Source organism: Manis pentadactyla, chromosome 3 (assembly GCF_030020395.1).
Source record: "Manis pentadactyla isolate mManPen7 chromosome 3, mManPen7.hap1, whole genome shotgun sequence".
Taxonomy (NCBI): domain Eukaryota; kingdom Metazoa; phylum Chordata; class Mammalia; order Pholidota; family Manidae; genus Manis; species Manis pentadactyla.
Genome location: NC_080021.1, coordinates 220,832,024 through 220,853,604, shown reverse-complemented (window position 1 = coordinate 220,853,604; position 21,581 = coordinate 220,832,024). Strand labels below are relative to the sequence as shown.

The window sequence follows — 21,581 nt, the reverse complement described above, 5'->3', positions numbered from 1 at the left end:
CGTGGGGCCTGGCATGGGGGTGGGGAACAGTGCGAGAGGGTGCAGGCCACAGGAAGGAGAGAGCAGTTGGTGGCCCCCTCGCCCGCTGAGGTTTGTGAGGCCCACCCTGCCTCTCTCCTGGGGGCTTCTGTCCCTGGGCCTCTGTGCTGTTGCATGCCGCACCCAGCTTCGCCGGCTCTGTGGCAACCTTCCCAGGACAGAAAGCCCCTCACTCACTTCCCCACCTGCAGGGCAGGACCCTCAGCCAGCGCCACACCAGGCCCTTAGAGCGGTTGCTCACTTGTCCCAGGACATCAGAAAGAGCCCCCAGACCACTGTGTGCCGGTGAGGAGGAGCCCAGGGGTGCACCCAGGACCCGCTGAGCCTGGCCTACCCATCCCTCTGGCCTCTCCGTGGTCCCATGGCGGTGTGACCCCCAGCGGCCCCCAGGCAGGGCCCCTGCAGAGACCACTGCCATCCCAGGCCAGGAAGGTGCTGGGGCTGCAGCTCTAACCCTGGCCAGCACCACCTCCACAGCTGCGGGTGGAGGGGCCTGGGTGGGGCGTCTGCAGAGTCCGAGGCCAGACTGGCCTGACGACATTCTCAGGTGCTTGCACAGCACGTGGGCTCTCCCTGCGGATGTAAACCCGGGCAGTGGGGAGTGGAGGACCACAAGCCAGCACAGCCCTGCAATGGAAGCTGGGCTGCTGGGTGCCATCCTGCCGAGCGCCTTCCTGGTGCAGCTGGAGCTGGCCATGCAGGACCTGGACATGCAGAAGGTGGCTTTTCTTCCTCGGCTCAGGGTCTCTGGGCAGGGAGGGCCCGGGGCGCAGCCACTCCAGGCCCCTGCCCCTCTACCCCCACAGCTGCTGCCTGAGCAGCCACGTGGGGGCCAGGACCCACAGGTCGGCCCCCACAAAGGCCGAGCACAGCCCGGCCAGCTCTTATCTCTCCTGGGGACTGGGTATGAAGCAAGCACCCAGGCACAGGCGGGGGCAGAGCCCTCCCTGGGGGTCTCTGTGGGCAGGCTCGCATCCTGAGCCCGACCTGCTGGCCCTCCAGGGTCCGGGGCTCAGTGTGGCCACTTCCTGCTCCTGGGTAGGTGGGGTCCCTGCTCCCTCGGGTCCACGCACTGGGCAGCCAGAAGAGGCTCTCCGCAGAGCGCAGAGCTCGGCTGGGGCCTTTGGTTCCCTCTAGAGGCTTCCTCTCCCAGGCTCCTTATTTGCAGGGACTGTGTCGGCTGCTGGGCCAGGAGCACACCAGCTCGGGAAAGACGGATGTTGGGGACGCAGAGTCTTTTCTCTCACAAACATGACCTGTCCCCAGAAGTTTCAGATGGCAGCTTCTGAGGGCAGGACATCCGCCCCTGGCGTGGTTGGGCAGCCGCACGCCTCCAGGGGTGGGGGCCGCTGACTGGTCCTGCAGAGCCGTTTGCCCCCTGGCCTCTTTCTCATATGTCTGGCCCTCTGCAGCCCCTCGCCCCTGGGGTCTAGCCACCACCGCCCCTGGCGCCCCAGCAGCAGAGGCTGGCTCTCACGGGACAGCAGCCGACAGGCCCGGGGGGGTGGGGGGGTGAGGGGCCCGCCCCCGCCCCGCCGGCACCGCTGTCCGACGGCCAGTGGGACCCCTTGGAAGGACAACGGCTGTTTCGCCACTGAGCCTGTGGCTGTTGTCTGACTTTTCAGAGCCTGCCAGCTCCCACTCGGCAGGGCAAGGAAGGAGGAGTGCTATGGCAGCCGTCCCCGGCGACGGCACACTGGCTCCTCTTTGTAGATTGCAGGATTCTGGCGGGAGGTCGGTGTGGCCTCCACCCAAAATCTGGCCCTGAAGACCCCAAAGAGGCGGGAGGCCTCGTTCCTGACTGGACAGGGGATGAGCTGACCGTGAAGGCTGCGTACAACAGGCAGGGGCCTGGGGCTTCAGGAGCTCCGCGGGGAATGGGCACCTTGACCCGGGGCCTGGCGCAGATCGGCGTTTCTCCCAGACATAAGCACGGAGTTCTGGTGAAGCCCTGTCAATTTATGAGAAAGGAAAATGGGCTTAAGGGGAAGAGGCTCTCTGGGGCCCACAGGGAGGCTGGCCTGGCGCACCTGCACCTCCACACTCCTGGGCTGCCCCGGCTCTCCTGGGGGGCACACACTGAGGAAGACTGGCCCCTCTCCTCTCTGCTGGGAATGTACCAAGCCTGGCATTTTCCTAATGAGTGTTTTGCTGCCTTTCACCTCAGGAAGCTGTGAGACAGAAAAAATAGTGGGTTCAGAAATAGACGTTTCAGGGAAATTTGTTTTTCCTGGTAAGAACCACTGCCCTGTTGCTGCGATTACAAACCTGGCCCTGCTCACCAGCTGCCCTTGGCCTTCTGTTCCCTGTGCTGTTCCTCGTGCTGTTCCCCACCCTGTTCCCTGTGCTCCTCATGCCCCAGACCCTCCCTTCCTCCAGCCAGCAGAGGGGTTGTCCTTTAAGGGCTGCCCTGGCCACACCTGCCCTGTACCTCTGGCATTTGGGGGGGTCTCAGTGCCAGGTGGGGAGAGGACGGGGTCAGACCATGCAGACTCCCCCCTTGGAGGTTTGGCGCCCTGAGGGGTGCAGGACGGCATGCACACGGCCCCCCTCCTGCTTGCCCCAGGCTGTAGGGAGGTCCGTGTGCTGGATACGGACTTCGGGTGCTCCACCGTCCTGAGGCTTCCCTCCACTGGCAGGGCAGGGACTTCCACGCGCTCAGATACTTCAGTAAGCTTGCTCTGGGGGACGGGCCCTGCTGTCCCCTCCTGGGGACCCCAAAGACAGCCCCCTGTGTCCTCCCAGCTCGGGGCCTTGAGGATGAGGATGAGCCAGGCTTCTGGAAGTTCTGCCAGCTGAGAGCAGACACGGGGCTATACCTGGTTCCCCGGCATGGTGAGCTCCACGTCTTCTGGGTGGGCGCGGAGCTGGGGCCCTATGGGTGGGGTCGGGACGCCCGGCCTGCTGCACCTCACCCTGCCCCTGTCCTGCAGGGAGATGTGCCAAGCTCCTGAAGGAGGTGAGCCTCTGGGCTGAGTCCCCTACTTGATGGGAGCCCCCGTTCACCTGAGAACCTGGGCTTCGGTGGTGATGCCCAGGGAGGGGGGCAGGTACTGCCAGGAGGGGCCCCTGGAGGCTCGGGGCTCAGGGCAGGGCTGGGCCTGGCAGGGGAGGGGCTGGGCTGGGCCCTTGCCCTACTTCTCTGACTGGCAGCAAGTGGGGCTCTGCCTGTGTCGTCCTGCCCAGGAGAGGTGGCACATGCCCTGGGTGTGCTGTCTAGGGCTCCCCATGTCCCACACTGTGCTAGCCCATCACCTGTATGAGCCTCTGACTCAACACAGCCCCAATAGGTTGGGACTGTCATCTGCTTTGCAGGTGGAGAATTGGAGGCCCAGGGGGCCATGAGCTTTGCTCAAAGCCACAGAGCTGGGACACCCACTCTGGGCAGGGGCCGTAAAACCGCTGCCCGTGGAGCCTTTGGGGTGTGGACAGCACCCTGAGTCCTGGCCTTCCGTGTCTCAGGAGCTGATCTAGTGGAGCCCCTGCCCGGGTCAGGATGCTGGAAGCCCTTGTCTGCCACCCCTCTCCCAGCCTGCCTGCCCAGGGCCTGCCTGCAGCGGCTCAAATAAACCCCGCTGCCAAACCAACTGTCCCAAGTGTTTCCTGGGGGGCCGAGGCTGACAGGTGGGGCTGTGGGTGTGTTCTTGGTGACCGCCCCCCAAAAAGGACGCCAGACCCAACCCCGTGGTCTGTGTATGCCGTGACCACCGCTGGCGACTGTGAGCCGTGGTGGGCCCCAGCTTGGCTGGACCTCCCCCGGAAGGGGGCTGAGCTTAGGGGGGGCCCTGGGCCAGGCTGGCTTCCTTTCTGTTCCCTGCTCCCTTCCCTTTGGGGCCCAGGGGCCATGTGGCTCCAGCACAGGATGACAGGCCCCGGCCTGCCCCCTCTGTCTTGCCCCAAGCGTCCCCCCCAGCCCTACCTGGTCCTGCCCTGCTCAGAGCCACAGGCCAGGCTGCCCCAGCGGTGGGGACCCTGTGGTCTTCCTCACTGCTGCAGGCCCTGTCCTGGTCCCCAGGGGCCCGAGGCAGCCCCTGGCCGGCCCTGAGCAGAGATCCTGTTTGGGCTCTCAGACACAAGGTAACACACCTGCTCCTGCCTACTGTCTCCCATGGCTCCCTATTGCCCAGAGCGCAGAGCTCATGGGCCTTGTGTCCAGGGCTCCCTGTTGGCTCCTCCCACCTGCCCTGCATGGTGGCCCAGCCTTAGGCGGTGTCTCGGTCTCCATCACACCCAGCCCACGACCTGCACTATGACCATCCGATCACCCCGTGTTCATGCGTCAGCTGGGGCTAGGATGGGAGGGCAGGAAGGGTGGTGTGGGTCAGGTCAGCAGGTCAGCCTGAGACACCCACCTGTGTGGAGCAGGATGACCCGGCTTGCTGGGACTGCTGCCTCATACCTGCCTCATAGCAGGAGGTTGACACTGAGGCCAGGTGGTGTTTGGGGACCATGGGGGACCAGCCAAGCCAGACTGGAGAGATGTTGGCGTCCCTCAGGCACCCAGTGGCCAGGAGTCAGGACTCCCATCGAGGGTAGGGCCTACTTGACTCACCTCAACAAATCCTGGACCAAGTTGCACAAGGCCCACAGGAGATGTTTGGAAGCTGAACTTTGACAAGGGGGGTTGTCGGGGAGCAGGTGGTGTCTCCGCACATGGGTCTGGACAGTTTGCTGCAAGTGATCTACCTGCAGTCAGCCTTCCTGATAGACAGCTGTCAGCCTGCTCGGCTGCCGAGACCATGGACAGGCCGGACGTGCCGCTGAAATGACCGCTCCTTGTTTGTTCACATTTCCCGAGGTTGGAGTCCAAGATCAGGGTCTTTGGCTGCAGGGGGTGACCTGGTGAGGACCTCCTCTTGGCTTGTGAATGGTGGCCCTCCCTCATGTCCTCACATGGCCTCCCTCTGCGCACACATGGAGAGGTCTCCGGGTCTCTCCTTCTCATAAGGGCTCTGAACCTACCAGATCAGGGCCTTACCCTTATGACCTCATGTAACCTTTTGACCTTCAAGGCCCTACCTCCAAACAGTCTCAGGGCTTGGGGCTTCAACATAGGAATTTTGGGGGGACACAATTCAGTCCATAACGAAAGACACTGCCATTCAGAGGGTGATAACATGATCCAGGGTGTCTACGAGGTATCATAACAACACAAGTTGCTAGACATACAAAGAAACACAAAAATATGATCTATGGTTAAAAAAGGGAGTTAATAAAAAGTGCTCCTGAGAAGACCCAGAACTGAACTCAGAAGATGAATGTCTGAAGCAGCTGCTGAAAGTATGTTAAAGGACAGAAGAAAGAAAGACTCCAGGACTTCATTAATGTGACAGGATGAAATGATGAGCCCCTGAATAAGGCGTGAATGGGCGATCAGATAGAGGGGTCAGACAGGGAAATGCAACAGAGAAATGTGGGCTTCCATGTCCGTGTTAGCCTTCAGATCTCTGACCTCTGACCAGGAAAAAGAGCCAGGCAGAAATTCTAGGACAGAGAAGTATATAGTAGCTGAAATGTGGCTGTGCTGGATGGATTTAGCAGTAGATTAGGGACGGCGAAAGAAAGTGCCCGTGCGCCTGAAGTCCCCCAATCTGAGGAGCAGGTGAGGGAATGGCCGGCAGGGCCTCAGAGACCCACGGCGAAGACCGGGGCATAAAGGAACCCTAGACAGAGGAGAGAGTTGGTGGAAATTGGGCAGAAAAACTACTTGGAAGAGCTAGTGGCCCAAATATCCCCACACCGGATAAAAAACATCAACTTCGAGACTCCAGAAGTTCAGGGATACTTAAGCAGGATGAAACAAAGAAAAATGCCCCCACATCACACCAGGGGACATCACGGTCGGTGCACCGCAAGCCACTGGTTGGGAGGAAACCCTAAAGGAGAAAAGCCTTACTGACGGGCATGGCAGCTGATCGATGACACGTGATGGGAGCACACACCTGATTCATCCTGAGTCCCAGGAAGTAAGGATATTTCCAGGTAAATGAAAGTGGGGCGCCATAAATAAATGCCGACATGTTCTCCAGGCAGATGGAACGGTGACTGACGTGAGCTCGGGCGCGAGGCCACGGGGGCGGAGGAGCCCTCGGGTGTGTGCAGGCAGCCCTCTCCTGCAAGGGGATTCCTGCCCCCTCCGCTCATTTCTGTGCCCGTGTGGGAGTTACAGTCGCCTCTGTCCTCTTGATGCTCACATCTTTCCAGATTTGTCTCCTGATTGACACATTTCCCTGATTCCTCAAACACATGCTTACTCTCTGGCACAAGAAACATTCCAAGTTCCTGGAAGGTTTTCTCTGACTCAGCCTTGGAATAATTTCTCCGAGGAGCCCTGGGTTCCTTTCTGTAGAGAAGGGCAGTGAGAAGCCAAGACCAGAGCGCCACAAAAGGTGTAACAATATAGGCAAATTATGAAGTCCTTTCTTTTAGTGCATCGGGATTTTGACCCAGTTGGAGGGGCATACAGATTTGTGGTGGCTCCACCTGGCTGAACGACGTTCCCCAGGGTCCCTTCCCTCTGTGTGTCCAATCCAGGCACCCCAGGGGGATTCTCGTGGGAGATCTGGAAGCATAAGGGGGCAACTGCCATTTGTAGCTCCCACACTCTGTCAGGGGTTCACCTTTCCAGGATCCGTTCTGCACTTTCTCGGCCCCTGGGCCCGGCATGTGAGTCTGGCTGTGAGATGAGGGCCTGGCCTCTGCAGGGTGTGCCGCTGGAGCCCGGAGCCCGTGAGCTCGGGCTTCCGCACAGACGTGACGGCGTGGCCTTACAGAGACTTTGTAGGGAGCTGCCACATGGCTTACGGGCAGACCCTGCCACAAGTCCCTCGTTTGTGAGTATACGCAGCCCCCTCAGGTCTGCCTGATGCTGTTAGAGGGCCTTCCCTGCGTGCACGTCTGGGGGAATCGCCCGTGTGTCTGCTGTGACTTGTGGGGTTCCATTTCCACGTTAGCATTCAGATCTCTGACCCGTTTGGCCCATCTTGTGCTTGGGGTGAATGTGATTCATTTTAATCTTTTCCCAAATGGCATCCAGGTTCCTGAGCTAATTTATTTAAAAATAAACATCTTTTCCCCAGGACTTACCATGCCTCCTATGTAGCAGGGTTGTCATCCCAGCTCACAGGGCCTACAGTACACACTTCTTCCCCCATCTACGTTCTGTGACATCACATTGGTGGCGTGAACTTGTACTGTTTGCCCCACCAAAGTCGTCAGACCCCTGCAGGGTGGGGCCGTACCCCGGGTGGGGCCCTACCCCCCTCGCAGGGCACTGGCACTGGAACCCTGGGTGGCTGGGCACCGTGGCTTTGTGCGGCCACAGTCCCGTGTGCCCGGGGCCGGTACTGAGCCTTCGCCTTCTCCCTGGCCCAGGGCCTCTCTGTGGCGGTCACTGCGACCTCACTGCCGGATTGCACACCCTCTAAGCCTAGTGGCTCCCTGTCCTTTTGTTTTACCTATTTTCTATTACTTATATATTGTAAACGTTTTTATATTGTGGTAAAATAGACATAAGATTAACTATTTTGTCCCCCCTTTTTTAAATAAATTTTTGTGTGTACGTATATATGTGTGTGTGTGTGTGTGTGTGTGTGTGTGTATGACACGTAGCATTTATGAATATCTATATAGTATATACTTAGAGATAGGTTAAGATACACTATTTACTTAAATACATTTTTAAAATGTAAAACTGTTTCCAAAATCTTCATTACCAAAACACATTCGTTTCTTCCAGGTGCATTTAAGGATACTTTTCAATTAAAAGGGAAAAAACAGAATTCAAGAAAAAGCTGGTTTCCTATTATTGCTTTGGTCTTAGCCTTTTGTTCAGATGAAATGAAAACTTCCCGACACTTACTCCCAACTCGGTCAGCGACAAACTGTACTCCGAGGCGCCCTTACACGGTGGTACTGTCAGCTTCCCGTGACTTCACTCACTTGCTGACCGCTGCCTCACTTCCTGGCGGAGGTAAATAGGGCTTTGTGGGCACTTTACTTAAGTCATTTTAGAAGAGATGAATTAAATAATGATTGCACTGTAATATTGTGATAGCGCTAAAATATTTCCTTCAAGTTTCAACTTTGAGCACAAGTTTCCAATAATATATAATTTTTCATCTGTAGCTCAAACTTTGGGTTTTATTAAATTCTACAGCTGCACTCAAGTATTTATGCCCTTGGTGACCAACCTTGATATATTATAATAATATAGAGCTAAGACTATATATAAGAATACAAAAATGTTTCAAAACTCACTTTTGAATCAAACACGGACATTCAACACAATTTGCTTAAACACCTGTTGAACAAAAACTTAAGCAAGTGTTTTAGTTTTTGAGCCAACATTGAGATCAGCATTCACACAGGTTGCTCCATTTATCTGAAATCTTTCAGAGAATGATTTCTATTGCCAGTTAAGGGAATTATTCTGGGAGACACTAAAGAGGTTCCTATTCGGCACTCAACCACTTCTTGGTGAATATGGAGGTATTCCGTAGAAATGTTTATCACAGTCTGCTAAAAACAGCAATAACAAAACAGAACAGTATCTATATTACTTTTGTCAAGGAGGAAAACACAAGGGTCGTAGTCAGGGCTGGCTTCAGTTCGGTCACTGCATTGTTGTGTGACCTCGGACATGCCACGTCCACCATTTGAGCTTCACCATCTGTGAGACCGAACCAATTGTAGCATTCTGTAAGGTTCAAATAGAAACTGGATGAATGTTAACTGAAAGCTACAATGCACATCATAAAAATAATATATTCTCATCGTCTTCATCATTATTATTATTAGGGGGAAGTGCACATGACATATTACACAGTGGATGTGGTTTTCTGCAGGTTTCAATAAAGACCCTGGCTTCTCAAGTCAGACACTGTTGCTTATTACATATACCGTATATTGAAGATACCTGGATGCGTGCGTCCAGGAAGGACTCACTCTGGGGTAACTGGTGCCCAGGAGCAAAGGAAGCTGGAGGGAATCAAAAAGAAATTACTAGAATTTAGGGTCAATAGGGCAGAAGACTAGGAAATGGGGCAGCAGGCAGGAAGCACGTCAAAGCTGCCGACAGTGCATCCTGACCCGGAGGATTTAGGGCAAGAACCAGTGTTCCCAGTGGTCAGCGATGCTAGATGAGGTCTTCCCTTCCATCCTCAGTCATGTTCCCTTGAGTCTGGAATTAAGATGCAGTCCTGGTTTCACAGCAGCGCAGTCTTGAACTTGAAGGGGTGGGACACATTCTCATTAATTCCATATCAACTTTTGGTTGGCAACACCTTCTTGGTTTATGGTAGTCGGCTCATCTCCCGCCGGGTCTTCAGGGTTACATGTCGGGTCGTCCTTCAGTCATTCCGAGGTTCTTGTGTGAAGATGTGCTAAGAGCTGCTGAAATCACGGGCATCCTCAAGCCCCAAGTGTCACAGAGATGGGTTGAGATTCCAAGCGCTGATAGGTGCTCTCATGCCCAAACGTTCTCCCTCAGTCATTACAGATTTGGCTAAGTCTTGTGATATTCATCTTCTAAGAAGTTTGGGTTTCTTAGTGAGTAATGAGAAACTGTGTGGAGAAAAAGAGAGACCACACAGAGATGGAATGAAGTGCCGCGGTTGGTAGCCAGCACCGCAGTGCCAGACACGTGAGCGAGGCATGTTGGCTGCTCCAGCCCAGATTATTTTGTCCCCTTTTAGAGCATGTTGGGTGACCATCCCCACCACTGTCTCCAGAACTTTCTATCCTCCCAAACTGAGACTCTGCCCATTAAATACCCCCTCCTATCCCCACCCTCATCCCTCATAGCTTTTCTTTTCCATGTTTTCCTAGCTGTTTTTGTTTGTTTAACTTTTCCTATGCTGGTATTTTTATTTGGTTTGTGCTAAATTCATAAAATTAACTCAGGGACCAGACCTCTTTATGATGTTGAGTCATCCTATCCAAGGACACGACACAACTTTCTATTTGTTCAAGCCCACTTTTGTGTTTTTCAGCACTATTTAACAGTTTTCCTGAAAAAGGTTTTGCACAGTTTTTTATATGATTATCTCTTAGCATGTTATAATGTTGGTTAATATTGTAAATGATGTTCTTTAGTATCATATTTTCTGATTATTGTTTGTGCACATGAAAGCTATTGGTTTCTGCATGTTAATTTTATATTCGGCTATCTCAATAAATTCTGTTGTTATGTGAATTATTTTTACCATTGATTCTCCAACTATACTATTATATCATCAGATACAGAGATTGCTTTTCCTTTTTTTAAGCCTCAGTTCATTTTTCTTGTTTTTTTTTGGGTAGTTTGTGTGTGTGTGTGTGTGTGTGTGTGTGTGTGTGTGTGTGTGTGTGTGTGTGAAGTTTAGTTTTCTTTTGTCTTGAAGGATCCTGTATTTCCCTGTTGCATTATTTTACCTCCCATCACCTAGTCTGTGAAGGCATGCTTTTCCTCTCTAAACGCTCTTCTCTCCCAGGAGTGATGCCTTTCTGAAGGTCCTGCCTAAGCCCCATGCTCTCCCAGGGCCCTGTCCTGCCGGTGGCTCTCTGTTCCATTAGAACTCCTTTCTAGGAGCTTTGCAGTCAGAGCAGACTTATTTTGCTCAATCTTAGGTCTTTTAGTGCTATCTTCTCTCTTCTCCATAGGTTTCTAGACCTCCATAATTCTCCATGAAATCTTGAGATAGAGGCTTGAGAGAGATCTCTGGTGGACATTTGCGTTTATTTTTTATTTACACATAGTATGCAGTTTCTAATATTTTTCATGATGTGTGTTGGTGTATTTTTCTTCTCTCAGAGCTACATATTTTTGAAGGCTTGTACAGAGCTTCAGTTTTAATAACTTGCATTATCTTGGGTTACACAGATGACCTTTATCTACACCACTTTTAATGGTGTCCAGCTGTATCATGAAAATTATGACAATACAATACAACTTCAAATGTGGCTTTGTCTTGTTAAGCTGAGCAGTCACAGCTGGTTTCAGTGTACGCCATGGTCTGAATGTGTGTGCCCCCCGCCCCCTCCACAATCCACACGGTAAAACCTACCCCCCATTGCCGTGGTGTTAGGAGGTGGGGCCCTGGGGGGTGATCAGGTTGTGCGGGTGGAGCTGCATGAACGGGATCGGTCCTGGGAAGGGGACCCCAGAGCGCTGCCGTGCCCCTTCTACCCCTTGAGATGCCGTGAGAAGTGTGGCCCAAAGGAGAGCCCTCCCCCACTCGCGTGGGAGCTCTGAGCTCGGACTCCCGGCCTTCGGAACTGTGAGAAATAACTGTCTGTTGTTTATAAGTCCCTTGTCTGGTTTCTGCTGTGCGAGCCCAACCAGACTAAGACCACTGCCAACCTGGGGCCCGGGCCTGGGCCTGCGGTCTGTGCTTCCCGCTGCCCCTCACTTTGTCTGAGTCGCCTCAAGGGTTTTATCAGAGAACTTTCTTGAAGAAATAATGGGTAGGGATGATTTGAAGATTAGGATGGTGATTTTCCTGCCATTTTAAGTTCCTTCTGTCATCCAGAAAGCCAGGGAGCATCCTGATCTGAGTTCAAGGCGTGAGACTTTCTGGGCGTGGAAAGCTTAGCTGCCAGTTTGTGCAAAGGGCGGGTTTACTTTAATTCCCCTTTACAGGTGGGGCGCATCTCCCGGGCAGGGGCTGGTGCGGTGGCTTATCAGAGACCCTTCCTTGGGGCGCCCTGGTAGGACAAACAGCCTCCTTCCCTTCACCTCCCCAAGCCTGCCTGTTCTTGTGTCAACAGAACCCCTGGAATCAAGCGGAAAAATGTAGTTTGAAGGTTCCACCCCCCACACACCTAGTGAAGGAAGCCTGGCCAGGGTTTTGGGGGCCCAGATAGATCATGCTGAGCCCTCTGCCCTCTGCTCCCAGGCAGGGGCTCAGACGACCCAGGGCAGGAAGCCCTGGCCCAGATAGCTTCCCTGGGGCCCAGCCAGGGTCACAGAGAGCAGAGGTGGGAGGTGGCAGGGCTGAGGCCGGCCAGAGCAGCGGGAGGGAGGAACAGAGCATTCTGGGCTGGGGTGACTGCATGGAGGCAACAGGCCACAGCCAGCAGAGCAGAAGGGTGTGTGGGCCCCGAAGGGGTGGTAGCCTTTATAAAAACTGGGGACTTTTTGTGTTTTTAATGATTGAAACAAAGATATCCCAAACCACAACCACAGTTTCCGGGAGAACTGCTCTTTCCTGTGTGTCTCTGACCTTGGCCTGTTGCCGGCCTGGGTGCAGGAGCAAGATCTCTGCCCACCCCAGACTAAGTGAGGGGAGCACGGGCTCCTGGGAGAGGGGAGGAGGGGAGGAGGGGTTGGGATGCATATTCTGGAAACTTCCAGGTGGCAGGAAGCTAGAGAAGCAGGGACTCACAGGGCAGTGTTGACTTAGAAAGGTCCGGGCACGCTCCCCGGAGCTCCCCGCTCTCCAGCATGTGTGGGCAGGGCACGAGGCCATGGGGGCCACCACTGAACAGTTGTGCTGCCCAGGCCTTGGGTGATTTTGCCACCATGCAGGAGTGGTGTCCTGGTGAGCGGCCACCCACAGCAACACATGCAGAACCATATAAAGGGGTGTCCCGGGGCTGCTGGGGCTACATACCCTGGGCCCCAAGGTGTGCGTGCTGGTGCGCAGGCCACTGGGAGGATGAGGGATGTGCTGCTGACCATGCTTCTGGCCTTGGCCTCAGTGCCCAGGTTCCAGGCAGTGTGGCTGGGGAGGCTGGACCCTAAGCAGGTGCAGCCCCACTGTAGGTGCCAGCACATGCCTGGGGCACACTGGTCTCAGGGGCCAGGACCCCCTGTGAGGCCACACAGACTCTGGGCTCCCCTGCCCCAGACCAGCATGGGCTGTGGGGGTCGGGCTGGCCCGCATGAGGGGCCCCTGGGCTCCCAGGTGAGAAGGACCCTCTCCTGCTCCTGCCCCCTTCAGCTGCTGGGGTCCTGGTATGTTCTTGCCGTGGCCTCCGGTGAAAAGGACTTTGCTGTGGAGAAGGCCACAAACAACATTGAGGGGGTCATGGTGACCCTTGGTCTCCCAGGCCCAGGTGAGTGGGTGTGGCCTGGGTCCCAGGGGGGTCTTCCTCGGCAGGCAAGGCTGTGGTCGCAGGCCCCACAGGCTGAGTCCAGATGGCCAGGCCCAGAGGCCACACAAAACCTGCACAAGGCATGCCCGGCCCCCTGCCCTGCCCTCCTCGTTGGACTGCATCCCTGGACTCCAGGCCTGGAGGGCATCCGAGTAGGACTGGCCTCTGCCCTCCAGGCCCATGGTCAGCTTGGTGGAGGCTCCTGTCAGTGGGGAGGGGCCTCTTCTTCGTGTTCTCGAGCTGCCATTAGAGGGGGTCATGCATCTGCGCCCAACAGCCACTGGCCCAGAAAGTGAATGCCCACGGGATGTGGTCCCTGTTGTCAAGCTGGCCCTGCAGTGTCAGGCCGCGTGTCAGCTGACCCACACAGCTGGTGGGGGTGCTGGAAGAGCCGGTGGGCAGCCTTGTCACCTGGGGTGCCCGGGGTCTGTGGTGGCATTGTGCACCCTTTGCATGGAGGAGGCTGAGCCCATCCTGCTGGTAGGTGAAAGTGGGCATTGTCCTGGCAGCCTGGCTTCACAGCACGGGCCTGAGCAGCTCAGGCAGACGCAGTCCAGGGGGAGGCCCTTCCCCTGCTCCCTGGGGCCCTCCCTCCTGCCCTGGAGACTGCCTTCAGGAGGGGGGCCCTGCCACCTGGGCTGCACCTGGCCATGGGTTGGTAAGGACAGAGGAGGTCTGGGTTAAGGTGGTGGCTTGGCCGTGCTGGGGGCACACAGGGTCAGACATGTCACAGGTGTTAGCTCCCAAAGCTGCGTGACTGGGGCGTCCCGATGAGGTGGGTGGGATAAAACACCCAAATACAGACACTTGGCATCTGAGGTCCCCTGGGCTCCCGTGGGGAACCACAGGCCATGTGTGGACCAGGAGGGTTGCTGCGGGTCTCAGACACTCCTTCTGGTGTCAGCCTGTTGGTGTGACTGGTCGATGGCCTCTCTCAATGCTGCTGTCAATGCACATCTGTCTGAGGACCTTGGCCAGACCCTGGGTTGGCCAGGCCAAGTGTGCCCGGCTGACAGCTCATGCAGCTCAGGGCTTATATGAGGGGAGAGTGGACCTTGCTTTTTATTATTAATTTACTTTCACCTTTTGACCTGTGAATAGGAAATACATTTGCAGGGTTGGAGGACCAGAGTCCCCAGGGCACGCAGTGCCGGCTGTCCTCCCTGCCTCGGCTGGTCCACCACGTAGGCAGCCCAGATTCTCACTGGGGGCCCCTCAGAGATGTCCAGGCCCACACAGCTCGTGTGTGCTGGACACTGGTCTGTATTGGTCCACAGAGTCTCTGCTTGCTTTTAAAGCATGTAAAATGTTATTCTCTTTGCCTTTATTAAATTAAAAAAAATTGTGGTAAAATAAACTGAACATAGCCATTGCCATCTTAGCCACTTCCAAGTGTGCAGCTGGGGGCATCAGTCACATTTGCACGGTGGCACATTCATCCTCACCATCCAGAACTTCCCATCTTCCCAGATGAAGGCTCTGTCCCCACTGAACACTCCTCCCCGCCCTCCCCAGCCCCGAGCCCCCCACCCACCCTCCGTCCCTGTGGACCTGACCCTCCAGGGGCCTCCTGGGAGTGGAGTCCCACAGGGTCTGTCCTCCTGCATCGGGCCTGTCTCACGGAGCGCAGTGTCCCTGAGGCCCACATGTGCAGTAGTGCCCATTGGGAGTCCCTCCTTTTGAGGGCTGAGTGGTACTCATGGTGTGCAAGGCCCGTGTTTTGTTTATCCGTTGGTGGTGATGGACATGTGCCCCGCCTCCACCTTTTGGCTTTGTGAGCACCCCACTGCTGTGAACACGGGTGTGCAAATCTCTCTTCGAGGTGCTCCTCACAGCCCTAGGGCCCCAGGCGTGGGAGTGTTGGCTCCTGTGATGGCCCTGGGCCCCGTCTTCTGAGGAGCTCTGCTCTGGTTCTTGTCCATAGCCATGCAATACTCCACCCGGCTTCCTTCCAGGGCTCTGCTGATGGACGACAGATGGCAGTGAACGATTGTTTATGGTTGAAAATATACTTTGGGGAGCGGACCCTGGCACCTTCCCACTGAGGGGTCTCTCTGAAGGATAAATCCCTAGGGGTCAAGGCATGTCTGTACTTCTGTTGAGAGTGCTTCAAGAGGTGCATGGCTGGTCTGCAAACCGTTGCCTGTACTGGGCATCCACTCCCTCTTTGTCCTTTGCCATCTGACAGGCACAATGGCCTTGTGTTAGATTTTATGCCCCATTCTCCAATGACAAGAGCCGACGGGCATCTAGGTTTATGTTAACGGCCCCTTTGTGTTTCCTTCCCAGCACGCTGCTCAAATCTTTTGTGTATTTTCTTCTTGGGTGTGTTTTTACTGATCTATAAGAACCCTCAGATATCAGGGATATTAGTCACTTGTCTGTGATAAAGGTGAGTTGCAAATATATTTCCTAGTCTGTCATTTTTCTCACAGCACCGAGGAGTGTCCTGGCACGAAGGGTTTCTTGTTATCTGTGTGTAGACGTGAACGTCAGCCTCTCCCCTGGGGATTCTGGGTTCTGTGACAGTTGCTCAGAAGGCACCTCCCAGCCCCATTTTCACTGTACTTGGAATTTTCCCTGGGGAAACCACAATCTTTTCCTAGTAATCCTGCCGCTCTGTCTGCCCGCACTGTGGCCTGAGCTCTCCCGGGTGAGGCCGGCCACTGCCGCTTCTGCAGGGTTTGCTCATGTCGCCCGCAGCCAGCAGGGAACAATGGCCCCTTTGATGGCAAATCTCTGTCCAAAACCGCTGCTCCCCTTACGCCTGCTGAGGCCCCTCTGTGGCCCTGGCAGGCAGGGGGAGAGGGGCGGGGGCCGACCCACCACGCAGTGTCCCAGATGCCACCCTTCGCTGGAGAGCAGGGTTTCTGGCCGCCACGCTGCCAGTGGCCAGTCTGGGCAGAGGAAGTCTTGCCTCCTCTCCTCTTGCGTCTGGACTTGAGCTGACACCAGGCCTTTCTTTTCCAGGCTGGAGAGATGTGACCTGAAGGTCATGGGGCTGCTGAAACAAAATTCTGGTGGATGGGTGTTTGAAAATTCCAGTAGGAAGATGGCCCTGGCGGCCTGACCTGGACCAGCGTGGGCGCGGCCCGGTTTCCCGGCCTGGCTGTCATTGGGCTGGGCTCTGCCACCCTCAGCCCTGGGCCCGGGTCCCCTGCAGTGGCCCCAGCCCCGTGCAGGCAGGGCCAGTGCTGGTGGAAGGGGAGGGGTGACTGCATCCTGAGCTTCATCAGAACTCTCCACCAGAGGCGAGGGACCTCATTTTGTCAGGTTTGGCACCAGCCCTGAGGATAGGGGACAGCACTCTGCCTGGCCGGCCCACCTGGTACCCCAGGCCTTGCCCTGTAGTGTGCAGGGGGGATGGCATCTGTCCCCAGTGGGGCAGGATGGGGGGCGGGGGCCCATCCCAGCCCAGCTGCTCCAGGATGAGCTGGGACAGGCCCTTGCGTGCTGTCCATCGGTGACTGACAGGCTCCACATGCCAGCAGTGGGTGGGGCCAATGGACAGAGGGCCAGGCCTGCTGGGGTTTCTCCCAAGGTGTGACCGTCCCTGCACCCGGGGGCTCCTGTTCCCAGCCTTGGGCATGTTGGGGTACCGGGTGCTGGGCTTCTGCTGTGGGCCAAATAAACTGAATCCACAAGCCCGCCCGGGGCCCCTTGCCTGTGTGCCAGGCAGCCCCGTGCAGGCTCGGGAAGAGCCGGCCAGGGCTCTGAGAAGACACCAGAGGGAGAAGATTGGGCGGGCGGGCGCGCCAAGGACTGAACCGCAGAGCACGGAGCCACCTCTGGACCGGGGGTCCCTCGGCAGAGTCCCTCAGGGTCCAGCTCCGAGGTGGGGCCTGGGCTGCAGGCAGCTGCTCCTCCTGCAGTGTGACCGTGGTTCCTGGGCCGGCGGGAGGCTAGTCTTCCTGGGTTGGAGCAAGAGTGTGGTCTGAATGCAGTTCGGACAGGGCACTGGGCTCAGGCAGTGCTTGGCTTTGCCAGCCTGGGGCTCGGGGGCAGGGGCAGGGGCCAGGGACCCCGGAGGGCCTGAGCCTGTCAGCCCTCCTGTGTTTTGGAGGGCCTACCCGAAGTCCTGGCCGAAGCATGGGCCATTGAGGGGCTGGCTGGAAGCAGGCTGGGGGCTTCCCATGGCTCACGGTCAGGCGAGGGGCACGCAGGGCTGGCTCTGCAAGGTTGGACTAGCACGTACATGCACACATGCACGCACACACACATGTACATATGCACACACACGTGCGGCCCCATCCTGGCCATTAGTACCTGCTCAGGGAACCAAGAAGGTAGCCTGGCATCAGCGCGGGCACCGTCTGAGCCCATCCTCATGGTGACAGCCCTTGCAAATTTCCCTGAGACGTGGCTCCCAGGGACACTGCCCGGTGTGGGCCTCTCTCCTGGGGGTAGGATGGGAGGCCCGGGGCTTTCACTGCCCGGCAAGACAGCTCCAGGGGACACACGGTGACCTGAGGCCCAGAAAGTGGCCTTGGGGACATGATGACTTCCGTGTTCAGGGGCCTCCCTGGCAGGCAGTGCCCCCCGAGTGGCTGTGCACCTTGGGGGCTGAGCGCAGGGGCTGAGGGTGGGTAGGGCCCAAAGCCCCCCTCCCTTCCTGCTGGCCCGCTGGCTCGAGGCTCTGGGTTGGCCGACGCCCAGGGCAGGGCTGGCAGGCAGGGAGATTTCAAGGCTGCATCCTGGTCGCCGGTGGAGGCGAGTGGGGATGGGGCCAGGGTGGTTGCCAACAGGGCTGGTCCTGGCGCTGGGGCTGGCTGTGGGGTCCCAGCCACGGGAGCTGCTCCCCAGGGACTCCCACAACCTCAGCTGGAGCACGGCGAGCCTTGAGCCCACAGTCCCAGGCCAGGTGCTGGTGTGGGTGCGGCTGCTGCCAGACGGCTCCCTGAACGTCCTCCAAGGGCCGTCCGGAGGCCGCGGGCAGCCCCCCGAGGCTCGTGGGAGGTTCTGGCATGGGTTTCTGCCCACCTAGCAGGGCTGCCCACCTGAAGGACTGCGGGTCCGGGAGAGGGCAGGGCTGGGCGCCCCAGGCACACATGCCCAAGGTCGCTGGGAGATGCCAGGTGGGCCAGGAGGAGGGGTAAGGAGCAGAGCGTGCCCTGGAGCGGCGAGATGCCAGCTGGCAGGAGGCTCTGGGGGGGATGGGTGTGGGTGTGTGGTGCCCGGGGGAATGGGCTCCTGGCAGGAAGAATCAGTGGTCAGGGCACAGGCGGGCAGGAAGGAAAGGGGCCCAGGAGGCCCCCGCGCGAAGGAACCTCCACGCGGCCCAGCCCCGGGTGGCTGGGGAGCTGGGAGGGCAGCTCCCGCTTCTGTGTTCGCCCTGCGAGCGCCCTCTCCACAGTGTCCAGGGTTTTGGTATATTCCGGCCACAGCCTCTGATGCCCGGGGGCTCGTGCCTGGCAGAGACAAGAGGAAGCTGGGGGCGTGTGCACCGCAGGCTCACAAGGCCGGTCAGCTGAAGGTGGTCCTGGCCTTCAGCCAGCGAGCGGGCTGCAGCTGGGGTCCCGGCACACCCCTTTCAGACCCCCTGGTGCAAACAGCCCAGGATGGGGAGGGGGCTGAGCAGGGGCAGCCAGCCCCATGTGTCTGCTTGGAAGTCCAGAGCTCCTTCACTTCCTACCCCTAAAATTCAAAGGGCTGATTTTAGGAGGGCAGCCAGCCATGAGGGCACTTAGCAGGCAGTGGGTGTTTGGAGCATTTTGCCTATACTGAGGGGTGGGCCCTGGTCCAAACTGGAAAATTCCAGAACAGAGGCAAGAAGGGGCTCCCTGGCTGCGAGCTCGCGGCCACCTCACTCCCCCAGGCCACAGGGCTGCCAGGCCCATGCGCTGATCCTGTGGAAAGACAGGAAGAAAGCCGTGTTCAGGAATATGTGTGCGTGTGACAGCCTGGGGTGGGAGAAACCTGCAGTGGGCACGTCTGCGGGCTTAAGGCCCCTGAGCACTGGATGTGGTGCCCTGACCCCACAGCGCCCTGACCCCATGAACCCCAGCAGCCCTGTGCCCTGGAGAATAGGGGTGGTGGTGGGCGGACCCCCCAGACACAGGGCAGCTGGTGGGCGTGGGCCCGGAGGCAGCGTGGTGTGCACCCCCAGCCTGCAGGGTGGGGCCCTCTGTGCAGGAGGGGGAGGCAGGGCACGGGGACATGGCCCAGCATGGCGAGCGCCCTCTGCTTGCCTCCCTTCCAGTGAAGGGCGTCCAAGGCTTCTGTGTGCTGTCCACTGACTACAGCTACGGCGTGGTCTACCTGCGCCTGGGGCGGGCTGGCCAGGCCTTCAAGACCCTGCTGCTCCTCGGTGAGTCCGGCAGCCTGGGTGGTGAGCATGGGGGTGGGGCCGTGAGGGCCAGAGGGGCCGGAGGGGCTGGGCTCCAGGGTGGGCATGCTGGCAAGAGGGAGGCCTCGCCCGCTGTGGCCAGCCTGGTTGTGCGCAGGCGACCGGTTCGCCTCCTGGCTGTGTGGGGCGCTCTGGTCTCTTCCTCCCCATGTTAGGACACCAAGCCTGTTGTGGGGACCCTGCCCTCCTGGCCTCAGCCAGTCCCAATCACCTCCCGAGGCTCCGTGCCCTGACCGCGTCACAGTGGGGCTCAGGGCATAGGCTGTCCGTGGGTCAGACATGGCTCATGGGATGCAGGCTGGTGGGCAGGGGTGAGTGGGATGGACTGTACAGGGGGTGCAGAGGCCTCCCAGCTGACGGCAGGATTAGGGGAGCAGGCAGGTAGACAGGGTTGCATGTGGAAAGCCAAGAGCTTCTGGCCCCGGGGGCAGGTGGTGTGGAGGTGGCGGGTGGGGAAGGAGGCACGAGCCCACTTCAGGCTCCCAGCTCACCAGGCGGGGGCAGGAGCTGCCCTGTTGCAGGGGGAGGGTCCTGGGGAGGCGCAGTCTCATGAGCATGTCTGGGAGGGTTCCAGAGCTGACCAGAGGCCACTGGTGAGCAGAGCGGACTGCCCAAGTGACCCTGGGGTGACCTCACCCCCAGAGCCTCCCTGGGACCCCCACCTGCCTTGGAGCAGGGAGGGAGTGGTGCAGCGTTTCCCGTTCCCCTCCTTCCCTCAGCTGACCTGCGCTTCTCTGTCCTATAGGCTTGGAAGGCAGCATGGAGGCTGCTGGGGCCGGGGTCAGGGAGCACCCTGGCGGTGGTGACCCTGACTCTCCGCCGCAGGCAGACAGAGCACGTCCAGCGTCCTGAGCTTGAAAAGCTTTGTAGACACGTGCGAGGTTCTGGAGCTCACCAGGAGTGCCACCATCCTCCCGAAGGATGGTAAGGCATGGTTCGGTCTGGACCACAGGCCCTGGCCCTGCCCATCCCTGCACAGGACCAGGTGGAGGCCCAGGATCTGCAGCCAGCAGCCAGGCACACCCACATGCTTCCCCTGGCGCCTCCGGGCCTGTGTCAGCACCTGGCTCACGGGCCCTGTGCGGGTGGCACCCGTGCACACGGGCCCATCTGTTCAGGTCTCTGCAGCTGTGGCTAGAGGACCAGGGGCTGCGTGGCCCTGCCCACTGCAGTCCCTCAGACTAGCATATATGTGGGGCAGGGGTGGCACCCATGTTCAAGGGCAGACACAGGCTCCCTGAGCAGTGCCAGCCCTCCCCACACCTCCTTCCCCCAACAGCCTCCTGTGCACACACCATCCTGCCGTGAGGGTGAGTCACCCGCTCCTTTGGGACCCAGATCGTGGTTCCACTAGACCCCAGGAGCGTTGTTCCAGATTGCATGTCTTCACATCCAACTGTTTGTTGAGAAGTGTTTGGTGACCCCAGGCCATTGCTCGTGTGAAACTCAGGGCCATGACTTTAGCCCAAAAGGTATCTTTTATCATCGAGAGATGGGGGTAGGAGGGTCCAGGATGGCTGGCAGGGGTTGCCAAACCAGGTCCCTTCTGCCTGTGTCCTGCAGGTTACGTGGCAGAAAGATGCTGCCACCCCTTGTCTGCTGTGAATAAACCTCAGGCTGGCCCAGTGCGCCCTTGCCCTGCATCCTGCCCACAGTGAGTCTAGGCCATTGCTCTCTGTGGTCCTTGACATTCTGTACTTTCTCAGGGAGCTGTTTGCTGATCACCAAACATTCATAAGCACCTGCCATGTGCCAGGCATTGTGCCAGCTGCCTGAGAGAGGGCAGGGGGCATAAGGCAAAAGGAGCTCTGACAGAACTGGTGCCTTCCCAGGAGAGGCAGATGTCCAAGCAGCCCGCCATGCACACGAGGCAGACTCTGAGAAATGCACCTAGAAGGGACAAGCACGAAACCACAGCAGGTGACTCATTCCAGGTGGGGGAAGAGGGGTCCAGGAGAGCTTCCTGGAGGAGGTGACGTGTGAGTGAGCAATGAAGGATAGCGAGTAAGATGGGTGGGCCTGGGCAGCAGATGTCCCTGGAAGAGGAAATGACCCCGGAGCGGTAGATGTGGAGAGAAGGGCATGGGTCCAGGGATCCTAAGTGGGGTTCAGACACAGG

General features: G+C 57.9%; 2 protein-coding genes across 2 annotated transcripts; both read left to right on the top strand.

Annotated features, from left to right (window-relative positions):
• The first annotated feature begins 728 nt into the window (after window positions 1–728).
• Window positions 729–3,028, top strand: LCN8 (lipocalin 8). The gene is given in 8 exon segments (XM_036902559.2): window positions 729–758; window positions 1,753–1,840; window positions 1,843–1,882; window positions 2,202–2,272; window positions 2,606–2,659; window positions 2,662–2,709; window positions 2,785–2,874; window positions 2,973–3,028. Coding segments are annotated over 8 exon segments (471 nt in total). The 5' UTR covers window positions 729–734.
• A 9,649-nt stretch (window positions 3,029–12,677) lies between these two features.
• LOC118920285 (epididymal-specific lipocalin-10) lies at window positions 12,678–21,300 on the top strand. The gene is made up of 8 exons (XM_057499422.1): window positions 12,678–12,767; window positions 12,870–13,077; window positions 17,862–17,947; window positions 18,470–18,609; window positions 18,932–19,002; window positions 19,316–19,423; window positions 20,288–20,386; window positions 20,742–21,300. Exons 1-8 carry the CDS (start codon window positions 12,678–12,680, stop codon window positions 20,768–20,770), a joined length of 831 nt encoding a protein of 276 aa, XP_057355405.1. The 3' UTR covers window positions 20,771–21,300.
• Window positions 21,301–21,581: the final 281 nt, after the last annotated feature.